General features: G+C 41.4%; 1 protein-coding gene across 3 annotated transcripts in view; it reads right to left on the bottom strand.

Annotated features, from left to right (window-relative positions):
* Positions 1-18,292, bottom strand: part of LOC101155012 (NACHT, LRR and PYD domains-containing protein 12) — a 211,805-nt gene extending 193,513 nt beyond the window's left edge. For all 3 annotated transcript variants that reach the window (XM_078934134.1, XM_078934145.1, XM_078934183.1), the window contains exons 1-6: positions 18,101-18,292; positions 14,059-14,196; positions 13,866-13,976; positions 4,029-4,148; positions 3,550-3,605; positions 1,689-3,462 (exon numbers count right to left, since the gene is read on the bottom strand). In XM_078934134.1, the coding sequence (XP_078790260.1) occupies positions 1,689-3,462; positions 3,550-3,605; positions 4,029-4,148; positions 13,866-13,976; positions 14,059-14,144 (2,147 nt within the window). In that variant the 5' untranslated portion in view covers positions 14,145-14,196; positions 18,101-18,292. The remainder of the gene's footprint in view (positions 1-1,688; positions 3,463-3,549; positions 3,606-4,028; positions 4,149-13,865; positions 13,977-14,058; positions 14,197-18,100) is intronic.
* Positions 18,293-19,277: the final 985 nt, after the last annotated feature.

Raw genomic sequence — 19,277 nt, 5'->3', positions numbered from 1 at the left:
TGATGATGAAGAGTCGGTCAACACACTCTTAAAATGCATTTTAGACATTGAGTCATGGATGGCAGAGAACTTCCTACAGCTAAACCAGGACAAAACAGAGGTTTTAGTGATCGGTTCTGAAGACAAGAGAGAGGTAGTTTTATCTAAACTAAAGAATTACAAAACTTCTCAGTGTGTGAGAAACCTGGGTGTCATTTTTGACTCTGAGTTGAATTTTATCCCACAAATTAAAAACATCACAAAAACAGGATTTTATCATCTAAAAAATATATCCAGAGTCCGCCCATTTCTCTCTCTTGCCAGTACAGAGGTGCTAATGCATGCTTTTATTACCAGCAGATTGGATTATTGTAATGCCCTGCTCTCTGGTCTTCCCAGAACAAGAATAGCAAATCTTCAACTGCTGCAAAATTCAGCAGCACGCGTTCTGACGAGGACCAGGGGGCGGGAACACATTACACCGATTTTAAGATCGCTGCATTGGCTCCCTGTGCAATTCAGGATTGATTTTAAAGTTCTTTTATTGGTTTACAAATGTTTTTATGGTCTCGGGCCTTCATATTTATCTGACATGATTTTAAAGTATGAGCCCTCGCGGACCCTGAGGTCCTCTGATACAGGCCTTTTGGTTATCCCAAAAGTTAGAACAAAAACGTACGGCGAGGCCTCATTCAGTTTTTACGGACCTCGCCTGTGGAACAGCCTCCCAGAGAGCCTCAGGGCCGCAGAGTCTGTTCATGTTTTTAAAGGAAGGCTTAAGACCTACCTTTTTAATTTAGCTTTTAGTTGAATTTTAGGATTTTTAATTTTTTTATTTTTATTTATTTATTTATTTATTTATTATTAGTATTGTTTTTTCTAATTTATTATTATTATTATTTTTAAATATTTTAATTAATTTATTTTTCTTTTAACTAGTTTTATATGTGTATGTAAATACATTTATTTATTTATTCTATTAATTTTTAAGACGCTCTTACTATTTCATATGCCTATTAGGGTTTATGTAATTATTTGTTTTTTGTCCATGTTTTATATATATTTTAATTTATTCCTTTTACATTTTATTACACTCCAGTGTTTTCCTCTGAGGGATCCTCCACATCGGTGACTGACCCTTCTCAGTGAGCGGGGTCGCTGCAGTGGGATCTCCTGGGTCTGACTCTTTTGATCGGATCTGGGGGGTTCTGTGGTAGTGTTCTCCGTGAACTTGGGTTGGGGGGTCGCTGGTGTGGACATGTCCCCAAACTATCGTTTTCCCACCTCTGGACAAAGCCAGGTCTCCACATTCTATCATTCTATCACTTTTTTATTTATTTATTTATTGATGTGTGTGTGTGTGGGTGTGTTTTTGCGGGGGGGGTTGTCGCACGGTTTGTCTTGTCATCTTGTTTTTAAATTTTATTGTATTTTATGCACAGCACTTTGAGTGACATCTGTTGTCGAAAAAGTGCTATATAAATAAAGGTTGATTTGATTTGATTTGATTTCAGAAGATTCTGGATTGGATTTCATTTGGACAAATATGATCCTTCTTTGCTCTTTAGCTAAATGATCATATGAGTGTTAAAATCAAACTGATTTTCTTCTTTCATGTTTTTATTTTTAATCATTTTCAAACCTTTCATTCTTTGTAAATCATTCTGAACACTGATCTGATTTATCATCACAATCACTTCAGGACTCACATGAACTTTCTGCAGTTCCTCACAGTTGGGATCAGTCTCCGTTTACCCTCATCTGATGTGTTGTACTGGTTCAGGTACAGCTCATCCAGAACCTCCTCTGACATCAGCAGAGTGTAGGCCAGAGCTGAGCAGTGGATCTCTGAGAGTTTCTTCTCTGATTTGTTCTCTGACTTCAGGAACTCTTGGATCTCCTGATGAATTGAGAGGTCCTTCATCTCCATCAGACAGTGATAGATGTTGATGCTTCTGTCAGGAGAGACTCCTTTACTGTTGATCTCCTTCAGGTTGTTGATGGCTCTCTGGATGGTTTCTGGATTCTTCTCTGTCTGACCCAGCAGGCCTCCTAAGAGTCTCTGGTTGGACTCCACAGAGAGACCATGAAGGAATCGAACCAGCAGGTCCAGGTGTCCAGTTTGACTCTGCAGGGATTTCTTCATGACTCTACTCAGAAACTCATCCAGGGATGGGTTCTCCATGTTGTTCTTCAGGAAGTCCTCAATGACCTCTACCTTCCTGTTGGAGTAACAGTGGAACATGTAGACTGCAGCCAGAAACTCCTGAACGCTCAGATGAACAAAGCTGTAGATCGGTTTCTGGAAGATCTCACACTCTCTTCTGAAGATCTCAGTACAAACTCCAGAGTACACTGAGGCCTCTGTGACATCCAGACCACACTGCTGCAGGTCTTCTTGGTAGAACATGATGTTTCCTTTCTCCAGATGTTCAAATGCCAGCCTCCCCAGCTTCAGAAGAACTTCCCTGTCTGGACTTGTCTGATGTTCCTGCTGGTACTTGTTCTTCTTCCTCTTTGTCTGGACCATCAGGAAGTGGGAGTACATGTCAGTCAGGGTGGTGGGCAGCTCTCCTCTCTGCTCTGTGGTCAGCAAGTTCTCCAGAACCACAGCAGTGATCCAGCAGAAGACTGGAACTTCACACATGATGTAGAGAGACATTGAGCCCTTGATGTGGGAGATGATTCTGCTGGACAGCTCTCCATCTGGGAACCTCCTCCTGAAGTACTCCTCCTTCTGAGCATCATTGAAGCCTCGGACTTCTGTCAGTCTGTCCACACATGAAGGAGGGATCTGATTGGCTGCTGCAGGTCTGGAAGTGATCCAGACCAGAGCAGAGGGCAGCAGACGTCCCTGGATGAGGTTAGTGAGCAGCACGTTGACTGAGGACTTGTGTGTGACATCAGACACCAGCGGACTGTTGTTGAAGTCCAGAGAAAGTCTGCTTTCATCCAGACCATCAAAGATGAACAGAAGTTTGCAGACAGACAGCTGTTCTGCTGGGATCTTCTGGAGTGTTGGATGGAACAGCTGGATCAGAGTGAGAAGACTGTGCTGCTCATCTCTGATCAAGTTCATCTCCCTGAAGGACAGAGGCACCACAGCACTGATGTCTTGGTTCTCCAAGCCCTCGGCCCAGTCCAGAGTGAACTTCTGCACTGAGAAGCTTTTTCCAGCTCCAGCAACTCCGCTGGTCAGAACCACTCTGATGGATCTGTGTTGGTCAGGGAGGACTTTGAAGATGTCTGGGTTCTTGATTGCAGTGCCATGGAGCTTGTTGGTCTTGGTGGTGGTCTCCAGCTGCATCACCTCATGTTGGGTGTGAGCCTCTGGTCTCAGTCCCTCTGTGATGTAGAGCTCAGTGTAGACCCTGTTGAGGAGCGTTTCTCTTCCTGCTTCTTCAGTTCCTTCAGCCACATGTTCACTTCTGCTCCTCAGACTGATCTGATGTTCTCCAAACATCTCCTGCAGACCAACATCTGCTGAAAGAGCAGAGAAGAAAGCTCCTTCATGAGTGTTCCACATGTTTCCAGAAGAATCCATCAGCAGATGATCAGGCTCTGACTCACCAGCTCTGGCTCTTTCTGCAGACTGGGGTCCGCTCCTCTTCTTCTCTCTGTGGACACTAAGGAGAAACGTTAGTGAACAACAATCAAAGCAGTCAGTGGGAAGTTCCAGACTAACTCTGATCATGGAGCAGATCCTCTCTGATCTTCAGACTCAGATATTGGGATCCAGACTGTGCTGAATGTGAGCAAATGTGTTTCCAGGTTAAACCAGAGCAGATATAGTCCATCTGAAGGTCTAAATGATGCCTTAGCTGTTTTTGGAGCTGATATCTGGACTGAGCTCAGAGAAAAGTTCAGCTGTTTGCTTCATTCTCACAGACTGAGCTTTGTGTCCTCAAGAGTTGTCCAACTGTGAGGCCTAAAGCGCTCACAGCAGATGGTTGACCTTCCTGGATGGATCAGCTGATGTTCTTGATGAGAACATTGTTGTTCCTGCTGAGAGCTGAACTCTGCTTTGTTCACTAGAAACTGATTCTTACTGTGAGTCTGAAGGTCCTGGTTCAATTCTGAAGTTTAGAGGAGGACGTTTGGACCGGTCACTCTTCATGGAGCCACAGCTGGAGGCTGCAGACTGGATTCTCTGTGTGACCTGTTGACCTCTGCAAACACCAAACCATCAGAGTGTTAGAGGATCTGCTTCTTCATGAACAGCTGATGGACTTTGACATGAACACAGACTGAGCTGTTTAGTCTGGGGCCTGTTGCACAAAAGTAGGATAAGGGATTATGCCAGGATATCTTGGTGATCCTGGCTCAATTGATCCCCAATCCAGTTGCACTAAAGTTGGATAGGGGGCAGGAGGTTTTGTTATGGTATAAATTACCACTGAGATTTATTCTTAGGAGCTAGCCTGCTCCAAACCAGGCTAAATTCCAGGATCTATTTAATCTCATTCCTAATGTCAGTCAGCAGTCGCCACAAATGGAAACCAATAGTTATTTCACTGCTCACTATACATTGTTATCACATACAGCGGGGAAAATAAGTATTGAACACGTCAACATTTCTCTCAAAAAACATATTTCTAATTGAGCTATTGACATGAAATTTTCACCAGATGTCGGCATCAACCCAAGTAATGCACACATAGAAAGAAATCTAAACATTTATGTCCATAAATGAAGTTATGTGTAATAAAGTGAAATGGCACAGGGAATAAGTATTGAACACATGAAGAAAAGGAGGGGTAAAAAGGTCTGGCAAGCCAAGAAAGCAGCTGGAGTTTGTCAGTATTCAGAAGGTTAACCTGCCCCCTATTAGTGCAAAGTAATATCAGCTGGTATAGTCCTGATTGATGCCTTTTAAAAAGGTTTCTCACCAGCAAGGTGTTAGACAGGTTGAAATACATGTGGGCAGTCGGTCTTGGCTGCCGGCCGAAAAAAACATGGCTAAATCGAGGATGGACGCTAAGGCGGTGACGGGTAGGCACAGCTGTGTTGTGACTGGGAAGGAGTGGGGAGATGACGGGGGATGTGAAAGTGAGGATAGTATGGAGATGAGCTTTGGGATTGAAACAGGAAGGGAAAAGAGAGGAAATAGTTTTGATGGAGCTGATCCTAGAAAACAAAGACGAGTGATGTCAACTGACAGTGATGAAGAAGGACGGGATGGCTATAAAGTCATTTTGAGATTTTCTGAAGGACAAGGGTTAAGTACTTTGAGCCCGATAAAATTGACGACTATCTTGAAGAATCAAGTGGGGGACATTAAAGTTGCTAAAATCCTGAGAGATGGGAACCTGTTGATTGTTTGTAGAAGTGAGGAGCAGAGGGACAGGGCCTGTAAAATGAGAGAAGTGGGGAAACATAAAATTGTTAGTATGAGCAAGGTAGGATTAGGAGGTCAGGGGCGGAGGGGAGTGATTTGGGGCATACCTGTGGAAATGTCTATTACGGAATTTAAAGCTAACCTACGAGGGGCAGAAATAAGAGAAGCAAGGAGATTAAGTGTTTTTCGGGATGGTGTGAGGAGGGATTCTGAGGGAATACTGTTGGAGCTTATGGGAAGGAGCCTGCCAGACAGAGTATCCCTGGGATACATGTCTTATACTGTGAGGGAATATGTTCCTAAACCCATAAGATGTTTTCACTGCCAGAGATTTGGACACACTGCTGCTGTATGTAAAGGCAAGCAGAGGTGTCCTAGGTGTGGAGAAGATCATGGCTATGAGTCCTGTGGAAACAAGATGAAACCAAAGTGTTGTAACTGTGGGGGGGACCATAGTGCTGCATATGCAGGCTGTCAGGTTATGAGGAGAGAAGTTCATATTCAAAAAACCAGAGTACTACATAGAATCTCATATGCAGATGCAGTTAAAATGGTTGGTAAAAGTTCTGATAGACAGGCAGGAGTCATACACGAGGTGCCAAACAGTATACAGGACAGGAATGTTGAGGGGAGAGTTTTGATAGATTTGAAGGAACTGGTCACGTTTGTAGCTGGAGTTATAAATGCAACGATGGAAACTAAATCAAAAACAGAAAGAATACAAATCATTGTAAAAGCAGCAGCGAACCATTTGGACATCAATGAGTTGACATGGGAAGAGGTTCGGAATAACCTTAGTGCCCAGTCTAGTCAGGAGGTGGGAAGTGTGGGATAGTAAATGGTTCTTATACTTCAATGGAATGCAAGGAGCTTATTGGCAAATGGACAGGAATTGAAAAAGTGTAGAGATGACTTGGATCAAAAACCGGATATTATATGTATTCAAGAGACGTGGTTAAGGCCAAATTTAGATTTTAGAATTTCCCAATATACGGGAATCCGGTGTGATAGAGCAGAGGGAGGTGGGGGTGGTTGTGCCACCTTTATAAAAAATAATTTCAATTACAGGGTGATTAAGATAGGAACACAAGAAGAATTTATTGGCATTGAAATTTATATTGGTCTGGGGAGAATAAACGTTGTTAATTACTATAATCCATGCAAAAAGTTAGATCTCAGTCTTCTTAAATCAATTATTCATCTAGACAATGGGCATGTCATTGTTTGTGGGGATTTTAATGCACATAGCACATTATGGGGGGGGAAGGTGACAGATGTTAATGGTGAGGTATTGGAGGATTTGATGGATGAATTACACTTGGTGTGTCTCAATGATGGGAGAGGAACAAGAATTGATGTCCGAACAGGGAATATGTCAGTACTAGATCTTACTTTTGTCTCAAATGTTTTGGCAGGGGGTAGTGAGTGGAATGTACACAACAGCACAATGGGGAGTGACCATTATCCTGTGTTCTCTAGGGTTGGTGGTGATAGAGAACCACCAAGTAATGGAAAGGAAGGAAGATGGCTTTTTCATAAAGCAAAATGGGATGAATTTACTCTTATGTGTGAGGAGGAATGTTCAAACATTAGTATGGAGAGTACGGCTGAAGAAGTGGAAAAGAAAATTCGAAATTTAATCATTTCAGCGGCGCAAAAAACAATTCCGAGAAGTAAAGCAACTATGACGAGGAAAAATGTTCCATGGTGGACTGAAGACTGCAAGATAGCAGTTAAGAATAGGAATAAGGGTTTGAAACTCTTAAAACGGACTCACACATATGAAAATCTGTTGAATTATAAGAGACTTTGTGCACAGGCAAGAAGGATTATTAAAAAGGAGAAAAGGGAGTACTGGAGGTCTTTTTGTGATAAAATTGGTCGAACAACTCCAGTTAATACGGTTTGGGGAATGATTAGAAAAATGAAGGGTATACGGAGGGAGTTACAATATCCAGTATTGAAAATAGGTGATGACCTGGCGATATCGGATACGGATAAAGCAGAAATGTTGGCTAAAACTTTTGTGAGAAGTCAAAGTAATGAGAATTTGTCAGGGTATAGGAAAGGGAGAAGAGATGAAATTAGGGAACGGCACTACAAGGACTTTGATGATAACACTTATTTGACAACCATGGATGCTCCGTTTACCTGCTTTGAATTGGATTTAGCACTACATAAATCTAAAATTACATCACCCGGTAGGGATGGTATAAGTTATGTTATGTTAAAACATTTAGGTAGGAAAATGAAATTGAAATTATTGGACATGTATAATAGGGTCTGGTGTGAAGGTAAATTGCCGACCAATTGGAAAGAGGCTGTGGTTATTCCCATATTAAAACCTGGGAAAGACCCGAGCAGCCCAGAAAATTACATGCCCATAGCACTCACATCACATGTTGGCAAAGTGATGGAAAGAATGATAAATGAGAGATTGCAGTATTACCTGGAAAGTAAAAATTTGCTGTCCCCATATCAGAATGGTTTTAGGAAAGGTCGAGGGACAATGGATCCTGTAATCTGTCTAGAAGCAGACGTTAGGAAAGCCCAAGTAAATAAAGAATATTTGGTGGCGGTATTCTTTGATATTGAAAAGGCTTATGATATGGTCTGGAAAGAGGGTTTATTGATAAAATTAGGTACGTTAGGACTTAATGGAAGAATCTATAATTGGATTAAGGGGTTTTTGTTTGATAGATATGTTCAAGTTAGGATAGGAAAGTCCTTTTCTAATAGGTACGTAGAGGATAATGGAACCCCACAAGGTAGTGTGATTAGCCCTGTGCTGTTTTCAATTATGATTAATGATATATTTAATTCAATTGGATGTGAATTTGGGAAAGCATTATTTGCAGATGATGGAGCCTTGTGGAAGAGGGGAAGAAATATTCATTATGTGGAGAGAAAAATACAAGACGCGATTACGGAGGTGGAAAACTGGTCTTATGACTGGGGATTCAAATTTTCAGTAACTAAAACAAAATGCATGGTTTTTACTAGGAAACGTGGAACTGTTTTGAACTTAAGGTTATATGGAGAAGCCATTGAGCAAGTACATAGTTTTAGGTACCTGGGTGTTATATTGGATACAAAATTGAAATGGAGAGAGAACATTGATAGTATAGTAGGGAGATGTAAGAAAGTCATAAATATAATGAGATGCTTGAAAGGTACTGGGTGGGGAGCTAGTTCATAGGCTTTAAAACAAATATATATTACAATGATTAGGTCAGTCACAGATTATGGAATTATTGTTTACAGTACAGCGTGCAAAACATTGTTACATAAAATAGAAGTCATCCAAAATCAGGCATTGAAAATTTGCACTGGGGCTATGAGGTCAACTCCTGCTGTGTCATTACAAGTTGAAATGGGGGAGCTACCATTGAAACTAAGAATTAAACAGCTGATGCTTAACTATTGGGTGAAAATACAGGGTTGTGTAGGTGTAGAGAACATGGTTAGGAGGGCTATTGATCCTTGTTGGGAAAGTGATAATGGGACAAATGAAAGTGCTGCTTGGAAATTAGCTAGGTTAGCGAGAAAAGCAAATATTCATGGCAAAACCCTAGTTAAGACGTTTTTGTACCCGACCACTCCTTTCTGGATTTTTCCAACTGCGCAAGTGGATTTGTATCTCCATAGAACAATGGAGGATAGAAAAGGGAAGGGAAACTGGGATGAGATAACAGCAGACAGATTAGACACAGTCCATGCTTCATTTATACCCATATATACAGATGGATCTAAAGACCCAGAAACAATGCTGTTTTATGAAATAATTTTTGCAGGTTCGAGGGAGGTAGGCACTGAGCAGAAACAAATGACTCAAAGACTGCAAGCTAGAATAAAATGTGTCTTTTTATTCCCCGCTTCAAAACAGTCACACAACATAACACAGGAGTTTAAGCCATGCAGTTTCAACAGAAAACATTTCATCTGCCCCTACCGTGACACACGGACTGGAGAGCCAACAGTCCCGATAGAGTGGCTTGAAACAAAACTCCGGCTGGGCGTTCGTACGTAACCCACAGCAGACTCTGAATAAAGTTGGGCTTCCTTATCTTTTATATTCTTTGATGAGCGTGAGGAAAAGGAGGGCCGGTCCCTTCCCGCAGGCTCACCCTGCACGTAGACTCATCCTATACCATCATAAACATGTCAGAATATCTTCTACAGAGCACTCCTTTTACGGGTCAGTAACATAACAGGATAGGATAAAATTCTAAACATTGTCAGGATATGCTCTACAGAGTCCTCCCTTAACAGGATAAAACTTTATATTAAACATTCCTTTTGGGGGTCAGTCATAGAAACATCATAAACATATCAAGACATTCTCCTTTTTTGGTTATTAGCAACATAGAACCTTATATAAGAGTACATAAGAGTTTACATAAGTATTCCTTTTTTGGATGGTCAGCCACAGAACATTATCTTTAATGCAGGGCAGAAGGCTCCCCCCCTGCCTACAGTGCATTACCCATCTCAAATGCGAACTGGTTTTTCTTTCTGTATCCCTACATTGGACAAATCTGTTGGAGTTAAGACGTCAAAGGATCTTTCAGTTTTTACAGTTGAAATGTTGGCAATATCATATAGTTTACACTGGCTAGAACAGAAAAGAATTGGGGATGGTATAATTTGTTCAGATTCATTGTCAGCTTTGATGTCTCTGAAGTCATACAATTCTGAGAGCAGATCAGATATTTTATATGAAATTTATGAGAGTTTGATCAGGTTGGCAAACTTGAAAATAAACAATAGATTCATGTGGGTACCAGCACATAGGGGGGTGGAGGGAAATGAAATGGCTGACTTCCTGGCAAAAAGGGCATTGAAACGGGGAATAGAGATGGAAATTCCATTAGGTAGGACAGAATTTAGGGCAATTGTTAGGAGGCGTATTATGGAAGAATGGCAGACACGATGGGAAAGGGAGAGGAAAGGAAGACATCTATTTAGTATTCAGGACAGAGTAGGGAGAGGTATGAATGTCAGAGTAAACACCAGAGATATCTGCATAATATCACGGTTGAGGATGGGACACACTGGTTTAAATAATACATTGCATCTGATAGGGAAACATCCAACTGGTTTGTGTGAGTGCGGGAGAGGGGAAGAGTCGGTGGAGCATGTTCTATGTCAGTGTGAACTGTATAGGGAGGAAAGACGACAACTGGAAAGTAGGGTACGGATGATAGAGGGTGAGCAAATGACTTTAAAGAAGCTTTTGGGAGGGGAGGAGAATTTAAATGGTGCAATTATAGGTTTTTTGAAAAGAACTAGGTTATTGAGGAGAATTTCGTTTTTTTTTTGTTTTTTTTTTTTAATTTTATTTTATTTTATTTTTTTTTAAGTTACATTTGGTTAGGTAATCCCCACTCTGACCCACACTCCAACACAGTAGGTGGCGGTAATGCACCTTCACGTTAGTGCCTCCCGCCAATAAAATCACAAGAAGAAGGTGTTAGACAAGAAGCATTGCATTATGGGTAAAAGCAAAGAGCTGTCCAAAGACCTACGCAACCTTATTGTTGCAAAACACACTGAAGGCATTGGTTACAGGCGCATTTCTAAACTTCTGAAAGTTCCAGTGAGTACCATTGGGGCCATCATCCGGAAGTGGAAAGAACACGGCATTACCATAAACCTGCCACGACCAGGTGCTCCTCGCAAGATTTCAGACAGAGGAGTCAGAACAATCATCAGAAAGGTTCTCCAACAGCCCAGGACCACTCGTGGAGAGCTTCAGAAAGACCTGGAATCAGCAGGTACCGTTGTTTCAAAGAAAACAATAAGTAATGCACTCAACCGCCATGGCCTCCATGCACGCACACCACGAAAGACTCCATTTTTGAAGAAGAAGCATGTTGAAGCTCGTTTGGAGTTTGCGACAACATTTGGATAAACCCATGACATTGGAGAAGATACTCTGGTCAGATGAGACCAAAATTGAACTCTTCGGATGTCATAAGACACAACATGTTTGGAGGAAAAATGGCACCGCACATCACCCCCAAAACACCATACCAACAGTCAAGTTTGGAGGTGGGAGCATCATGGCGTGGGGCTGTTTTTCAGCATGTGGCACTGGTAGACTTCATATCATTGAAGGAATAATGACTGGAGAAAAGTATCAAGACATTCTTGATCAGAATCTGCTGTCATCTGCCAGGCTGCTAAAGATGAAAAGAGGGTGGATCTTTCAGCAAGACAACGATCCCAAGCACACAGCCAAGGTAACACTCAACTGGTTGAAGAAAAAGAAAATAAAGCTGCTAGAATGGCCCAGTCAATCACCAGACTTGAATCCAATTGAAAATCTTTGGAAAGAACTGAAGAGCCGGGTTCACAGAAGAGACCCCCGGAACCTTGAAGATTTGAAGGCCAATTCATGTGGATGAATGGGCCAAAATCACACCTGAGCAATGTATTCCACTGGTTTATCCATACAGGAGGCGTCTTGAGGCTGTAATCACCAACAAAGGTTGTTGCACTAAGTATTAAATACATTTCAGTATGCGTGTTCAAAACTTATTCCCTTTACCTTTTCACTTTATTACACATAACTTCATTTATGGAAATAAATGTTTGGATTTCTTTCTATGTGTGCATTACTTGGGTTGATGCCGACATCTGGTGAAAATTTCATGTAAATAGCTCGATTAGAAATATGGTTTTTCAGAGAAATGTTGACATGTTCAGAAATTATTTTCCCCGCTGTATAACTAGACCCACTGTCATTATTTAAACGTTTGTGATCATTAATTTCAATCATTTTGTATAAATAATGAGTTTTAGATGATGTTGCTATCATTAGATAATTTACAGTTTCCCATAGACTATAAGGCTATATGTAAAATGATAGAATATTAGGCCCACAGAGGGGTAAAAAGACAAGTCATAATATTGTAACAAGTTGTTTTAAAGGAGGACAGTTGTTAAAATGGCAGATGTGGGGCATTTGTGAAATTGTCCTTCAGTATGGTTTCATAAACGAAGACATGCTGATGTGCCAGAATATGAAGTATCACATTGTCATAACTATCAAAACTGTGAAACGAATGTGTTGCAGCCTCATAAATGTGTGACTTTATCCTTTTTCCTCAGTGGGGCCTATTACTCTGTCATATAAACAAATACACATTCCATATGAATATGAAAACACAATGTGTAACATTATGTTCCTTTTTTGAATAAGGAAAAAACAAAGCAGGTAAACTACACTCAAAAAACGTTCACTTTGAATGAACATAAAAAAATGATGGAAATGATTTCCACATGATTAGATAGCGTTTTTTGAACAAAAATGAATCATATTGGTCCTACTTAATGTACTTAGGTTCAAACTAATAAATTTAAGTTGATTCAATATAAATACTGCAGTTGGACCCAACTTTAAAATAATATTGTTGCTCACTCTCAAAAGATAAAAGTTGATCCAACTTAATTGAATCACTCCAATTGGTCACACCTCATTAAATTAAGTTTATTCAACTTAAATTTGTATGACCACCTAATACAATTTATGTTGATATTACTTAATTTTTTGCTTTAATTTTATTTATACATCTAACATTGATAATATTTTCAACGTTACAACCAAGAATTTTCTCATCAAAGACAGAAATTACGCAGCAACGTCCTACATCACAAGACAGGAGCTCAATTAACGCGAATTCTGTCTTAAGTATATTACGTTAACATTTTACCCCACAAGAGGGTTGGTCATCATCCTCTCCCACACTCTAAGTCATGGTGCAGAAAAAAAATAAACATAACAGTTTAAATCACTAGTTAAAACAGAGTAAAACAGCTAGACAATAAAACCCATGGACAAAAACTCACACTTAGACCCCAATCTGCCCAGATAGACAAAGAAAATGGAATCCCACAATTCCTTGCGGTTACTAATGTATCCAATTTAATGGTATCATGTTGGATCAACATGATTGAAATTAGTAAATGGATTATTTTTATGTACGATCGACATGATTCAATCACGTAAGATTTACAAACATAACATTTTCTGGTTGAAATGACAAGTTACATTTTCATAAAATTAATTGGCTGGTAATTTAATTTAACATTTTTTCTCTTTGCTTTATCGCTGTGGCGTTCTTGCCTTTCTTCTTAATTTTATCTTTTACCTCCTCGTATGCCTCTATGAGGATTTGTGCTTCCGACGGGGAAAAGTACGTGGCTCTAGTTGCCATGGTAAATCAATTAATCTGTGATCTGTGGAGGGGTCTGTTTGAGTGAGCCATGAACGCGCACCTATCCAGGATTGGTTTCACCTGGCTCAATGAATCCGTGTCTGCTCATCCTGGCTTGGTCTTTGTGCAACCGATTAAGCCTGGACGCACATGTTTTGGATTCATTGAGCTCAGCTCAGTCATTTATCACGGATGTCTTAATTCTACTTTTGTGCAACAGGCCTCTGGAATAACATGACCTGAACTGAACCAGACCTCAAGTACTTCATCTGAAAACTGTTGATCATCTGAACATCCGGCCTCCTTTAACTCTGACAAACACTCACTGTTCCACTCCTGAACTGTTGTCTGAGAAGTCAGCATCCCAATCCAGTGACTTCCGTCCCGTTTTGGACCCCCTGCTGGATCCAGATACAGATTCAGGTCCAGGTTGGTTCCTGTGAAGAATGAAGGTTGCTGGTGTGAGTCCTGAGCTCTGACATGGAGGAGATCATGGACGGTTTGAGACGTTCATCACACCTCTGAGCTTTGCTCTGGTTGTCATGGTTACCATCTCTGCTTTCAGAGGGAGGGGCTCCCTCCTGTGGTTCCTCCCACTGATCCATGCTGCTGGATTCACTGGATCCACATCAGCTCACACACACCTTCCTCCTTCACCTGCAGAGGAAACCCTCCTCATCATCAGCTCTGCTCCTCCTTCACCAACAGATCAGCTGCTCCTCCACTGATTGGCTCTTCTCTTGCGTTTCCTCTCAGGTTCAGGTGAACAATGAGTTATATCGCTAGAGGAGACATCACGTGGTTCCTCATGGGAGGAGAGCACCGCCATCTTGGTGAGGTCAAGTCACTGCTGCAGTGAATGCATGTGAACACATTTTTTGCATAATACCAGTTCATCGTTTGGGTTTCATTTGCCAAAATCAGAGAACTGAGTCCATGAAGGAGGAAGGTTTATCATTTCACAGGTAAGTATTTGAATTTTTTTTTCTTTTAATGCTGCAGGGGCTTCATTAATCATACACATGTTGACATGCATGATGCTGCAGGGCTGTTATCAACATGCTGCATGATGTACGTATAATTTACTGTCGACATAAATGTACATTTTATTTTGCTAAACCTGTATACAGCATACTAGGCTATTATAGTAATATAGATTTATACATTTCTGACTCAGAAACTGAACTTTTCTTGCAGGTTTCCAATGGTTTCAGACTGAAGGAAAAAGTGGGCCTTAGCAATAAAAAGAGCTAACCCAGATGGATCACTGTGGTTACAAACTAGCAATACAGTCTGGATATGTTCAAAACATTTGTGGAAACACATTTAGATGACAGGCCAGACTGTTTGCTTGAAACCCGACACCATAACATCTGTGTTACACAAACTGATCACTCACATGAATCAGTATAAATCTGATTGTTTTTCTTTGTTGTTGTTGTTTTTTTTTTAGGGTAAATCTGTTGTTCACTTTTGGACTTCTTGTGAATATTTATTTTTTATTATTATTATTATTAATAGACCTATTTTTTATTTTTTATTGACTTATTATTTATTTTTTGTTATTTTTTATTGTTTGTATTGACTTACTATTGATTTATTATTATTATTAATGACTTATTGTTGGGTTTTTCTAAATAATTTAAATTACATGTCGAAGAGATCTTCCTTCCTCTTTCGGCTTCTCCCATCAGGGGTCGCCACAGCGAACAAGTCGCACGGTAAACTTGGCAATGTTTTACGCCGGATGCCCTTCCTGACGCAACCTTCTCAAACCGGGCTTGGAACCGGCACAGAGGTAGAGAAAGGAACAGGGAGCAGCCCGGAGTCGAACCCTGGTTTCACGGACGGAAGGCCCCGCAAACCAGCACGAGCTAAACCGGCTCCCACATGTCGAAGAGATCTAAAACTTCTAAATGTTTAGAAATTATTTTTAAAAATTCTTTGTAATAATTTTTTTGTTTGTAAGAAGTCCTGCAACAATGCATTTTCATTAAAGTTTGAGCTTTTAAGGCTGACTGTTTCTCTTCTTTAATAACAACAAATGATGTATCTATATATATATATTATATATATATAAATATAATATATTTACATATATGTATAAATATATAAAAATGTAAAAATATATAGTATATAAAAGCTACTTAGACACCACTAAAAGCAATAGAAATCATTGTCATGTGGGCGTCGTCGACCTCACCAAGATGGCGTTGAGCTCTGCCACCGTCGGCCAGGCTTCTAAAACGGGCGTGTCTCCTCTAGTGATATAACTCATTGCAGGTGAATGCAGTCAAACAGCAGTGGGAGGCAGAGGAAGCTGCCATCAGCTGCTGCACTTCTGCTCTTCTTCCACCAGGTGGAGACATGGAGCTGCAGCAGCAACATATCCATTCACTCACTTTGGCTGCATTTACACTGCAGGTCTTGATGCTCATATCCGATTTTCTGACTATATCCGATTTTTTTGACGACCCGCTTACATCATCTTTTAAAAGTGACCCATATCTGATTTTTGCATGTACACTTTACAATGCTGAAACTATCAAACGTAGACGTTCTGAGGACTACGTAGCAGCATTTCCGCCTTCCGCGGACCTCCTTCGGACTTTTGTGTGACTGCGGTTGTCATGGAGGCAACGCAGCGACGGATGGAGGCGTTGCCTTGTGTGGTCCAGAAGGGAAAGGAAAAAGGAGGGCTGCTCGGCTCTCTCTGAGTTTTGAATGAGGAAGTGTTTGCAGACGTGCTGTACTAACAGTTTGATCCAATTGTTGAACTTTTCCTGTGCGATGACTTCTCTTTTTCCGACTGTAGTCAGAAACGCACGGGAGATTTTCTCCAGGGCCGAAGGCGGATTCTCCTTCAGGGTTCACTTTCCCATTCGGAACCCTCAGCCTCCAGAGTGGGTTAAGAAAGAATCCGAAAATTTTGGGGGAGACACCTTTTTAATTTACGGTTCTCCACGCTGACACCCCCTCTCCTCTCCTTACACGCACGCACGCACACACACACAGCACGCGCGGTCCCCATCATACACGCCCCCACTCTGTTCCATAGCAACGGTGTCCAGCTTGATCAGTTACTGTTTGCGTCCCGACCGGGACCAGACTGAAAATAAGAGCGGTTTCCGACTTCGGTCTGAAACTTGAGGCTGAAAGGTAACACGCTGACAGCAAAATCAGTGCACAAAAGCACCTTAATAAGTCATGTGATCTCAGTTGGTGGTGTCCTGAGTTGACGTCACTGACGTACGACTCGCATTTACTGGGGAATATCCGATTTGTCTGCTTACATGGCACACGCAAATGCACATATCCGATTCGTTTCCGATTTATTTCCACATATGAGAGAGGCCTGTATCCGATCTGAGAAAAACGGAATCCATGCGCTTTTGTCCTGCGCTTTTGTTCACCGGTCATATCCGATCTGTGCCACATGAGAGGAAAAAAATCGGAATTGGGTCACTTGAACCATACAGTGTAAATGCGGCCTTTGACAAAGAAACAACAAACTTCCTGTTTCTACACTTCAGGAAACATGAAGCATCAAGAAAAACAGACAGACATCAAAGAATGAGGAGCAAAGAAAGAAAAACATGAATTCAGAGATTTTCTGGATCAAAGACAGAACAGGTTCAGGAAGAAACCTGACAGCAGCTGAGAGGAGGGGCGGAGCTTCAAGCTGATTGACAGATTGTTGATCTCGGTGACTGCAAAGGACAGCTCTCATCCCGGACACTGCCTTTCCAGCCTTCTCCCATCAGGACGGCGTTTTAGGACAATGTGCACCAAAACCGCTCGCCATAAGGACAGCTTCTTCCCCCGAGCCGTCACTCTGATGAACTCCTGACTCCAGACCACTCAAGAACATGGAACAATACTACAGAAACTGTCACACCAGAACTACTGTTGCATTTTTTACTTTTACTGTGCAATTAAGCCGCTTCTGATGTCAGAAGTTCAGAAATGAAGGAGATCTTAGTACTCAGAGGATTGGAAACATGCAGTTGTTCAGCACTGAGGACCTGAGAGCCTCACAACCTTCTTCAGCAGAGATCAAAGCACTGAGGAGCTTCCACAGCCTCTCTGGAACACATCACTGGAATGTCATTAGAATGTGAGCTGAGAGGAAGGCTGGAGCAGAGTCACCAACTGTTTGGAAGAACAAGGATCCAGCAGAACTCAAAGTTTGTCCTTCAGTGCAGATCTGACAGCTGCATTGTGGTCTCTTTGTGTGTTTGTGTTTCTGTCAGAAATCAACTGCTGTCCGTGCATCATCCTCTCTGTCACTCAAACTCTGTTCAGCTCTGAACATCCTCTGTTCAATACCCCCCCCCCCCACACACACACACACAGAGTCCTCCCTCTCAGGTGACCTGCAGTGACCTTTAGCTGCTATTTTTAGGAAGAAATCTTTTCTTTTTGAACAGAATAACAAGTTAAAGACGAACTTCAGTCTGAGCTCTTCCTCTGCTGCTCCTCTTCCTCACAGAGGAGAACACACAGACACGTCACGGCCTTCATCATGAGTGGAGAAGACAACAGAAACACAAAGACTCACCGTGAAGAAGAAGAAAGTCCTGCTCTGTCTGCTCTGACACGAAGGGAAACTTTCAACTTCCTCATTTCCTGATTCAGGAACACCTGAGCAGAGCTCCGCCCCCTTATGTGTGTGTTTGTGTTAGTCTCCTCCCTGTAATCAGAAACCTGTCTCTTTTTTTTAATTGACAGGATTTTTTACAATACATGGTTTTTCTGTTTTTGTTTCTATGTGTGTGCAAGTGTGTGTGTTAATCAATTCTATGTAATACTTTGGCTTGCACGGAGCGGCAGCCTGTTACGGCAGGTCCATCTTCTTTGTGTGTTTTTGACTAATTTCTGACTAATTTGACTAATTTCTCCTACTATTTTGTACATATATTATATACAATATTCTTATTCACAGACTTCAAACTATTGGTATTTCTCACACCCCTCTGTCCTGGTTTTCTTCATACTTATCAGACCGTAGTCAATTTATCCACATTAAACCTCATATGTCAAACACCTTCACACTCTCTGCTGGTATTCCCCAGGGCTCTGTCCTAGGTCCCCTTCTCTTCATCATTTACATCCTCCCTCTTGGTTCTGTCTTCCATAAACACAACATTAATTTCCATTGCTATGCGGACGACACCCAGCTCTACATTTCTACGAAACCCTCCTCATCACTTCCTCCTTCCTCCCTTACCCTCTGTCTGCAAGAAATCCATTCCTGGTTCTCTTGCAATTTTCTGCAACTTAACAGTTCCAAAACTGAAGTCCTCCTTGTAGGCACTCCATCCACTATTTCCAAATCCAATAGCTTCTCCATCTCTATCAACGACTTCTCTGTTCTTCCCTCCCCCCAGGTAAAGAGTCTGGGTGTCATCCTCAACAGCTCACTTTCGTTCCAATCTCATATTAATAACATCACCCGTTCTGCTTACTTTCATTTCCGCAACATATCTCGTCTCCGCCCTTCTCTCACACCTCATACAACTGCTGTACTTGTTCATAGTCTCGTTACGTCTCGGATCGATTATTGTAATTCCCTCCTGTTTGGTTTGCCCAATAAAACACTCAAGAAACTGCAGCTTCTCCAAAATTCTGCAGCCCGCATCATCACCAGGACCCTGTTATCACACCACATCACACCAATTCTCCAAAATTTACATTGGCTTCCCATAAAACAAAGGGTTAGTTTCAAGATTCTCCTC

This window comes from Oryzias latipes, chromosome 2 (assembly GCF_053564925.1).
Source record: "Oryzias latipes strain Hd-rR chromosome 2, Olatipes_Hd-rR_3.1".
Lineage (NCBI taxonomy): Eukaryota > Metazoa > Chordata > Actinopteri > Beloniformes > Adrianichthyidae > Oryzias > Oryzias latipes.
Note: the sequence above shows the minus strand (reverse complement) of the source record. Positions and strands in the feature narration are given on the sequence as shown.